This window comes from Anopheles cruzii, chromosome 3 (assembly GCF_943734635.1).
Source record: "Anopheles cruzii chromosome 3, idAnoCruzAS_RS32_06, whole genome shotgun sequence".
In the NCBI taxonomy this organism is placed as follows: Eukaryota; Metazoa; Arthropoda; class Insecta; order Diptera; family Culicidae; genus Anopheles; species Anopheles cruzii.
Window position 1 is genome coordinate 34,994,727 of NC_069145.1, and position 10,762 is coordinate 35,005,488.

A 10,762-nucleotide genomic window follows, 5' to 3' on the forward strand; every position below is an offset into this window, starting at 1 on the left:
GAAATTTAAATCACGCTTCAAAATAAACTTAGTTAGACACTATCGATGTTCACAAAAGTTCAGTTCTTTTTAGTTTGGAACATTAAACTGAACTCAAGTCTTAGTCTACCTATCAATTTATCACGATCGCCCGAATATAATGGAACGCAACGTTATTCAATCTTGTAAAACTGTCACGTCTTTGTAATTGCTTCGCTCAAACGGCTTAAAAGATGGTGATGGACGATTTCCTTCCAATCCCACGAAACCCGCCGCAACAAAGAGACGTTTTAATACGTTTTTTATGTTTGTTGCTATTGATTTTAATTCAAATAAGATCATTAAACTGTGAGCGTGACTGTGAGCATACCAACTCAATCTGGAGATCCAATTTTAATTCTAAAAGTTTTTTATTGGTTAGATGGTTTAAAGAATTTGATTCCGAATTGGAATTGATAGCTACGGTCGGGACACGACTACGTAAAGAAATTTTCATTATAGACCGGGCGAATCGACGTGTAGATTGTAGATTAATACCTTCGGATTAAGCCCATATGCCCAAGATTAAGACCATAAGCCTCGATTAAAACCGAGCTTTAAGCCTCATATGTCTCCCGATAAACCAGTCACAGGCAATCGAGCACTTGGTAGTCAATATTTAACGCCTTTAACTACAAATAAGACGCGAAGCGGAATCCGATTTATTGCAAAGATGCATGCAAAAAACCCTTTTTTTTCCAATTTTAAAGACCAAGCGTATAAAAGCAGCCCTCACATGGTTTTACATTCTGTGGCGCAAAATAAAATTCAAAACCGATTTGTTAACCGCACCGTTTTAGCGGGCTGCTAAACGAGTTTCGGTGGTTCGACACAAAAAAGTGAGGGCCGACCAAGGCACAACCTTCCGTTGACCGTCAGTCGCGGGACGCGCGATCACAAAAAGCCAACACCTCTAATCTCATCCGAAATGCTTTCAGTCATCCGCCGGTAACCGGCCGGCCGGCCATGTGAAGGGAAACGAAAGTGGTTAACAGATTTTTTGTGGGTCCCTTCGACATTGAAACACTTTTCGCCCGACACGCGCGTAATATGCGCGCTTAATGCTGCTAATGAGTGGAGAGAATGCAGCAGCCGGGTGCACGGGTGGCATGCCCTATTAGCACATATCCAAACCCCAACAGCCGAGTGAGCATACAAAGCTTCCCCCCCGGTTGTTAGCGCACACGTGCGAGGGACAGTGCCGGTTGTGTACAACATCCGGCCCCAAAATGTAGAACATGGCCCGTGCGGGATGGTGCTAAGCCTGTGCGGCTGGCTCTTAACGGCACAGGTTTTGTTTTCCATCAATTTGATGTTCGTACCAAATTATTTAAATTTCCACATTGGATCGGCTGTGAAATCCGGCACATGCCGGCGCATATGTTGGCCTCGGTTGCAACAATTATTTCACGACACATCATTGAGCATTGTTTGGGGGCAAATAAAACGGCCAATTTCAGGCCAGTTTGCGTTGGGAACATTTTACGCAAATTTGTGCAACATCCGCGCTGGTGGTGAGTTCCTTTTTTGCCTGCATTACATAACGAGCCCCGATGGCCATTAGCCGCTGTGCTACCGATTGTCGTCGTTCCTAGCATGCACTCTACCTAACGTGAAGTAATTCCCTAGGAACTTTCTGAACCATTTACCAAGCCTACCGATAGACTTTCGTTTCGCAGATTGGCCGCGGCCACGTAGGGGAAGGTAGTGTAACTGGCCTTTGGACGAATAAATAAGCGACACGCAAAATCAAATTCGCGATGGCTTCATGTGGGAAGGTAAACCGCTCATTCGTCACGTGCTGCCGTCATCAGCGATGCGCGCCCCGCTCGATCGACAAGGGGCCATTGGCAATGTCTCGTAAGTAGTGATTGGGAGACAGTGCACGTGGAGCGCAACCGGTGTATTGATGGTTTTGGGTTAAGTGGATGCGCCACGAAGGCGCTATAAATCGACGAAAGGATCGCACGGTTGCGTTCGAGCGCGCACATGCCCGTCACTTTCGCGAACCGCGTCAAAGGATCTCTGACAGTCACCGTGCGTTTGTGTCATGATGTGTTCCGTCGACCGTCGTAAGTTTCGATAAACTGTTTCTTATCCGCCACTCGTCATCGTTGTGCAACTCCATGTGCGTACGTATTGTTTCTCGATTTCTGTCGGTTCACGTGCTTAAGACGATGACTCGGTAGGCGTATGTAAATTTCGCCGAAACTCATTGAGACACAAGGAGAGCAACGCGTACGCCAACCCAGCCCACACTTTCTCTAGCAGAAGTCGATCGCAAGTATCGCTGGCCGAAGGAGAAAACGGGAATCTCAATTGAATCACGCGCGTGCCGGTGACTCATATCGTCTTGAAGGTCTGCAAAAGAGCACATTGTATGGGGTTGCTCATACGCAACTGATTATGTGAGCAGCAGGGCCCCATAATGCACAGGGGTTTTCCAGTACGTATTTTTAATCTCTTCGCTAGGCGTGCAATGAACAGCCCATCATCATTCGATAGAGTTCAAAAATGAGTAAACGGCTCCGTTAATCACACTCGGCTCGGCACGGTCCGGTTGACGCGCAGCATAGGCGCATCGATTGTCCTAGCTTCCCGTTGACGTCGTCACGATCTGGCGGGAGGCGGGAATATGAAGAATGTTCACATACGGCGCCATCGCAAGATGCACGAGGTTGATTGGAATATTACGGCCATCATACGGCACAGTGGGGGCCATTGTCAGCGTTTCCTCATCGCGCGAGAAGGGAAGCATAAGGGAACGTCAGTTTTTCCCACCCATTTAAACCCGTAAACGCGATCTCCCCGATGGACGGCAATAATGACGCCGATTCGTGGCGAATGCAAAACGATGCTGAACGCGCGATAGATCGATGAAGCAAAACGCGCGCCCCACTCGGGCACTCCCTTGGCAGAATTCCTTGGGCAGAGTACGATCAGGTCCACTGTCCGGGTTTTCAGGTCGCGGCGCGAAACATCATCATATTTACCTGTGCCGAAGAAAAGAAAGAATAAACGATTATTTCGGCATCATTAGTGTTTAAAAAGCGCGCATAGCCGTATCTGAAAGCATAAGGCTTTGCCAGGGACCACAAGGTACTAATCTTGGTCCCTTACTATTTGTTTTATTGATATGAATAATCTTGGCTTTGTGTTGTGTCAAACGGTGTAAAATTAAAATCGCTGATACAAATCAGCTTAGCTCGAAATCTTAATTGCCCTTTACTTTGCACTATGAGGACATTATAAGAACAGCACTCAAAACTATCCGCTTTATGTTACGTTTATCAAGCGACCATCCCTGACCCTCTTGTTTTAAAGTCCTTGAAGGTTACAACGGTTCGACCTTGAGTTTTCTTCATCAGTTGGTTCTCCAAAGTCGTTGTGGGATTGACAGGTTCACCAAAGTCGTCATCACCAGAATAGGTTTACTAGATCGCAATAAAATACCTAACTAGGTGATCACTACTAGAGATTAAGGTCTTGAGCACAGAAGACAAGTTGGACAGGAGCTACTTGCGTTTAGAGTAAACTCCGTCGATTTACTCTCCATTCCTGTCATCATTATACAACGACTTTTCTTAAGTAATTGAAATATGGACTTGCGTTATTGTTGGTCTAGCCCTAGTTATTCGAATGTGATCACTGTTGTAAACTAGGCCGAAGGTCAACCTAAATGCTTTTGTTGCTTGCTTTTGTTTCGAAAAAGAATCTAGTTACACGAATAAATGACACCGCATTGATCAACTGATCAGTCGGTGATCGTAACACCTTTACCGTAAACTCTCGTGAAAAAGAGAAAAAACACGGAAGACTGTACTAGATCATTCCTGTGCCAGAGCCCGTTAGCATCAATTAATCGTTAAGTATCTTTCAAAGCTATCTACGCCATCAGGCACACTTGGAGGACTTGGTTCGCTTCCACCTGGTTCGGTCAGCCCTACCCTGCCGACTGCTACCCTCTGCTGGTGTTAATTTATTGTTCCCAAAGCCACACTTGTCACATGATCCGCTGACGCGACTAGCCCCCGCGCGAGTCTCAGACACTTCGGAGTTGGAAAAAAAACGGAACGAAAGAAACGGTGCTCTTGCTTGGGAGGCGCAACAGATCATGTCCATCGAGAGCCGCCGTGCATAATAGACCAGACGGTGGCCTTGATTGGCCATTACACGGTCCGTTCTCTCTACTGACTGAGAACGGGTTGCTCCGTCGGAGAACCTGCCCGAGCACCGAGCCCACCGCGCATTTATTAGCAGAATCAGCATCTGCACGACTCCCACCGAGAACATTACACCCCGTTCCCCGTTAGGACCCGGTTACTTTTGTGGCACCTAGTAGGCGCCCCGTTTTCCGTGTTACTTTGCTTCTGCGTTATTAAAGCGAACTTGCGATGATCCGTGGAGGATGTTTTTGCATCCAAATATCTTACTTTAGCGCACCTCAAGGTGTCGAATGTGAATCCGTACTCTTCGCGCGCCACTTGGCCGGTGCTACTGCTGCTTGAAAATCCATCGCTGTGTGTGGCTGTTTTTATTGGAGCCCACCGACAGCCTCCTAATGTCAAGTGCAACCATGGCTTACTGTTCAAGGCGAAACCGCCATTCGCTGCCCGTCGAGTGAGTACTTAGCGGGTTTAATCACGTTCGCAGCTAATTCGCCACCGGTTAGGGGCGCGAACCAATTCGATCGACTGTATGCTTCCAGACTGTATGCAAATTATAATTACTGAGCATTCCTGCTGCTAAGGTGCCCTACAACAAGTGGACTGCAAAAAAGGATCACAGGAGATTGGAACCTAATCTGCAGGGCACGCAGAACCCTGGCCTGACATAACACTGCATCAGTGACTTTGTTTCGCCAACGTGCGGTCCGTAATTACGCTCACGCGTTCTTGTGTCGATTGTTCTGTCGATGCAACAGTCACCGGTAACAGCCAATATCGTCACACGGCGACGGGGATCGATCGTAATTGCTCCAACCTTTCGTAAATCGGTGCAACTTCTTCAAAAGTCATGGTAACAGAGTCATGGTAAGTCGTTTTCGGGGTGCCTCTCGAGAGGTTTGGATTATCTGTTCCCACCGCACACAACTTTGTCGAGTTGAGCAGGCGCTGAACTTCCGCTGAAAGAAGAGGAAAAGGTTAATCACACACCATCGATCGGCTCCGGCACTCTAGTGCCTTCTTCCATCGTGGGGTTATTTACACAAAGTCACCCCCGAAGTACGTCAATCCGGCCACTCGCGAGCCGCATCGGATAACCGAAGATCTTTCAGCGATGCGCGGCGTTACTGAATGACGTTTCGATCACTGAACAAACTCTGCCAAGGCATCATCGCAGGCATCGGATGCAGTTTCCTGCATCGTCGACATAGCAGAGTAGGCCTTTGCCTGCGTAAGAAACGTTAGCAGACGAAGACCATGACGGCAAAGTCGTACCGCGTGCCATAAAGACGCGTGAAAGTGAATCCCAACCAAGGCGCGCTCGCTCAAGATGGACCTACTTTTCACCGTCGTACCAACCATCGTCGTCGTGCCGTGCGGCTAGACCAAAAATCAGGCCGATCTTGCGGAAAAAGGCAACAGCCGGCGTGCGCATCGGTACCTCCGCTAATGGCGGTCTTTCACTTTTGCACACATCTTCTAGTCCGATTTTCCATCATTGCTCCCGACGTGGGCCCAACGGTGGGCGCCATCGGAGCGTCGCTGGTTGGCGATTCACACGACAATACACCGTTTCGCGGTTCGTCGCCTACAAACTGCTGCTCTACCATCGCCGTTAAGGAGGCATCATTTTGTTGCCTCCTCTGCCGCGAGACGACGGACGGTGCGTCGCCGGTGACCGGTCCCGTCGGTCGTCGATTCGGAGTCGGGGGCTAATGGCGCATATTTGGTTAGGCCAACCAACCGACCGCGGCGGTCGTCAAGGATGATTGCGGACAGTGGAAACGCTTCCAATTTGATCACCAATCGAACGTACGCTTCGGTGCATTTAGACCCGCAGCTGTGGCCACCGCTTCCAACAGCCCGATGATTCTCGGCTTAGCAGCTGAACTGATGAATAGCGACGCAACAACATCCGTGAACACTAATCGATCGATCGCATGGACCGCGTCATCCACCAAGGTTTACGGGCCGAGTTCTGCCGCCTGCTGGGTCTGCTGCCGAATCCGAAAGTAGGTGCAAAAAGAAGTATAGCGGACTCTAGCGAGACCAACACTGCCGATGACGGATTTTTCACGGGCACACCCTATCGAGTGCCAACTGGGCTTGGTCGCTCGGTGGCGCGTTCGTTAACCTTTCATCTTTCGACAGGGCTGTCGGTTTGTTTTATGTTTTCACCCACCCGAACTAAGGACGACAACACTGATCTGAGCGCGAACAGCGCCATAGTCTCATACAACCGAATGCTCGCTCAGCGAAGGGAGTTTAAATGGAACGATGGATTACATTGTGGCTAAAGTTAAGGTACGTCTCAATCGCTAGTCACAATAGCGTGAATATTGTAGAACAACTTGCTTTCGTCCATTGAAACCTTTCTAGGAAAAAGGAGATGATTTTATTCATTTCAATATGGTTTAAAGATTTCCTAAAAGACCTTTAAAACGAGATTAAAGATCACAGAAGAATTCAAATTATTCCCTAACAGCGATAAAATTTTATTTACGGACGTCAGTTATGCATTAAATCGTTCATCGATGAACCCGTACGTCGAATACTTGAAAATTCGTCATCAGCCGCACGTGTTACGAACAGTTGCTAGTAAAACCCATCAACTCGATACCAAGCATGAACAGAAATTTGGCTGAAAACCGAGATCAACATATGTTATTAATAAGATAAATAGTAATGCGATTACATTATAAAGAGGAATGACTCGTCGACCCATCGGCTCAGCTCGAATTCGTGGAAATGTACTTCACTGTACTACAGGACAATCTGTTTAAAGCTTCAACTAGCTTCAATCACGTTCGATAAAGCTTCTGTTTTCAAAAATCTACTTACGGTGGAACGAAATATGCGGTTAGTTAAAAGTTAAAAGCACTGGATTTTGCGGTACTTGTTTTTGTGAACTGACCTTTTTAAGCAAGGCACAGCAGGAACCGTTCGTTGCGGTTACTCACGCGGGCACGGCTCCAATTCCTGGTGCCACTCCACAAGGGATCGGTTGCCCTAAATAAAACCTGTCAGGCAGCACCCCTTCAACCCCGGGGCTTGAACTAGCCAAAAATACTTCACAATGGTTGCGTCACTACGTGTGGGGAGTTGGTTCTGGTTTCATCTGCATATACGGCCGCGCATCTGGAAGCTTTGAAAGCTTTGAGAACCTATACGAACCACAACGAATTGTTTTCAAAGGTCGCATAAAAACGACCGAAACAATTTGATCATAATGATTTCTCCAAATTATATGCTCCAGTTTAGGAAGAAAAGGGAAACATTTTTGCGGTCGAGCCTGTGGAAAGGTTCCTTATTCCTTCGAAGGCGCGATCGAGGGCAACGTTTGAAATTTGCCAACCGTCTTACGCTGTAAGGCATAAGGGCGTGAGGCCGATGTCTGCCACCAGCCAACCGATCGTTGCAGTGCCACTGGCGGCATTTTTGTCGATCAATCGCCAGTTATGCTCGTGATCGTGAGCGCAAGTCACGCCCGACTAGAATCGGACCCCCGTGTTGCAGCACCGTGTTTGAGCGGATCTAAAAAGAAGGTTCTTTGTAGGCCTAGCGCCATATACTTCATCAACCGTGCACACTGTGAGAATAGATCATGGGACAAATGACACTGCACTGCAACGGGTCTGGCCAACAACGTGCCACAGACTTGGGGTTGTCTTCCTCAGCATAAATATTGTCCATTGAATTCATTGTTTCCTGTCAGATCGATTGTTCCCTACCGCTTGGCGACACGTGCCATCGGTGGTGTATCATTTTTAGATGCATTCGGTCCGTTGGCGTTCGATTCGGTTGGCAGTAAATGTTCCTGATGATCGACTGAGTCGTGTGTACCGTTATCGCATTGATCAGTTAGTGACTTCCTTTACCATCTACTCGGAGCGCAACTTGTTGCAAGTGGTTCCAAGGTGCGTATATTGGCCAGTAGGGCGGTCTCCATCGCTTCGGGCATCGCCTCGTGAACGAACGGTAGCGTGAAACGTGACCCTGAGCTTTAAGCCTCACCACATTGTAGCACTTCCGTGTCACGCGACGACAACGACCAGACCATAGCGCCCAGAGCAAACAATCGTTTGTCGTTGTCTTCGGCGTGAGAAATTTCCATTGAACACACAGAGTGTACGCACTGGGAAGCTACCTTTCGGCGGCGAGTAACTACGACCAGTTCTAGGGGGGCAAATGGAATTGTCGTGTACTATCAAGCCGCGTGGACTCGGTAGTAAATATTTATGTATGGTTTCCCAGCAATGAGAGAGCCACCGACGGTTTTCGACACAAAAATTTGCCCAACCCGTATCTGCGTAGAAGGTGGGCAGCTGGGGGCACTCATCGTGCGTGCGCACAACGAACCTTGTTCTAAGGGCCCGCGCGAGAATGTCCTCGAGCCTATCCGAGACACTGTCGCACCCCGTGAGCACTGTTCATTCATCATTCGACGCGCTCGTGGGTCGCAGCTAATGAGCATGGGAAAAGTGGCAACATTTTATTCAGTCTCGGTGCGCGGGCGGCAACAAACGGCGCAAAGGTTCCTACATTTAGCATGCCTTGTACAGCCAGCCAGCCAGCCAGTCCGTGGATTGTCAGCGAGTTCAACGATCGGAATACCCCTTCGATGTCTGTGAATCAAAAACCATCAATCATCATCAGGTTGTTGCCTTATCCGACGATTAAGAACGCAAATATCACAAGTTCGATGGAGAACTATGGAAGCGATGAATTCAACCGTGGGTTGTTGAGTTCGGTCACTCCGGAATGGATTCACAAATAAACATTAGTATTCGTATTGGGAAATGCATGTCCAAATCCGCTTTTAGGAGAGATATCGCAGGATCACTGCATGTTACAAATTTAATAATTGTGTGCAGTGAGACCGAACTGATGGCAGCTGAATGGCCCGTAAACAAGTATAACGGACTAACAAATTTTCGTTCAATCGATCTGTTTGTTTTCCTTCGTTGCATACTGCGGCGTTCGGGCGGCTTATTCAAACCCGCATCAATCCTCTGACCATTTCCACATCACCAGACACGGACCACGTTTTCTTTGCGCCAAAGCGTTTCGGAATATCGGTACCCCAAGCCCGCGGGTTTACTGATGTCCATTTTGCGTGTCGAACGTGGCCACGAAAGAAATGTACAAAAAAAAACCATACGATCGGTTGATCGTGAAAAGTTTTGCTGTCGCCCCTGAGCCGCCTGTGATGATGATTGACCGAGTCAAACGTAACGAGGTGGTAAACCTCCGCCCAACACGGGCTCAGCGGCAACACCGTTTGCCGGTCCGCATGGTCAGACAACATGAATTTCGATGTGACATTTAAGTATGTTGCAACGAGTGGCCGTCTCGTGGTCGATGGCCAGAGGCCGGCGTATGACTTGGCGGCGGCGGCGTATGAAAATGAGGCAGGCCGAGGTGCATTTGTGCAGTCAATGCACGCAGTAAGTGTAATAAAAGGGAGGGGGCCCGACGGGCGGATTAGGCCACCGTTCAGTAGTTCGTGAAGCGATCGATTCACTGAACTAAGTACGTCCTGGATTCAAAGCGCCACGGAACACGTGCCCCCCGACAAAAAAAAACACAAAAAAATTGAGCACTGTGTCATTGCAACTAATTTTTCAATATTAGCATGTAAATTGTGCGGTAACTTCGTCAGAAGCAACAAATGCATGCAGACCAGAGCCTAAACCACACACGATTTGGGTGCCAATAAACTCGATCGCGTTCTTCATAAAGGATCTTATGATAGTCAAATTCCATCGCCCACCAGGAACCGCTTCAACGGATCAAACAGAACAAGAGATGACTTTTTTTACAATTAAATTAAAACTTTATTTAAATATTGCACTCACCTCATGTGCCTTGGGATGCACATGTTTGCAGTGGCCATCGTGGATCGTGGAAGAGGTCACAGCAAGCGTGCCACAAACGATCGACAGCCAGCACAGCACGACAACCGACGACCAGTTCCAAGGGTTTCCGCATCCTGTTTGGGTAGTGCACGACCGGGGAGCCCGTCCGTCGCAGCTTCTTTTCACTTTCCGCCGCCAGTGCTCACGGTTATTGATTTCTCTGCATCCTAGCACCATCTCCTTCGCCGCGCTGACCGGTTCCATTATCGATTGAAGAATGGCCGATGGGCGATGGGACTTGTTTTTCATCACAATAGCAAAGCAACCCACGAAAGGCTTCTTTCTTACGAACGGTGCAAAGAACACACTTCCCTGGGCCTGCTCCCATCGAGTGAAGCGGTTTACGACACTTTCATCATCGCACTCCGGCCAGCCGAACTACGGTGGTCAGAACATAATGGACGCAAATCACCATACCTCTTGTTTCGTCCACACTCGACCCAATTTCATCAAAACTCTCACTTTCTCGCACCGGAGCAAGGACACGCGTTCCGCGCCCACCGGGCTAGGTTGGGATACGTCACTCTTTTGCACGGTCAATCAACGGGCCAGCACCAGCAGCAGCCCCGAAAAAGACGTAGAGCGGTGAATTCGATTTTTGCTTAGCAACGCGCACACGGCCGTATATGCTGTTGGCGTAACTACGCGCGCAGCAAGAAA

The 10,762-nt window shown here is 48.5% G+C and overlaps 1 protein-coding gene across 1 annotated transcript in view; it reads right to left on the reverse strand.

Annotated features, from left to right (window-relative positions):
• The window catches only part of LOC128271940 (leishmanolysin-like peptidase), a 45,377-nt gene extending 34,853 nt beyond the window's left edge, over nucleotides 1-10,524 (reverse strand). The window contains exon 1 of the mRNA XM_053009631.1: nucleotides 10,043-10,524. Within this exon, the coding sequence (XP_052865591.1) occupies nucleotides 10,043-10,351 (309 nt within the window). The 5' untranslated portion in view covers nucleotides 10,352-10,524. The remainder of the gene's footprint in view (nucleotides 1-10,042) is intronic.
• Nucleotides 10,525-10,762: the final 238 nt, after the last annotated feature.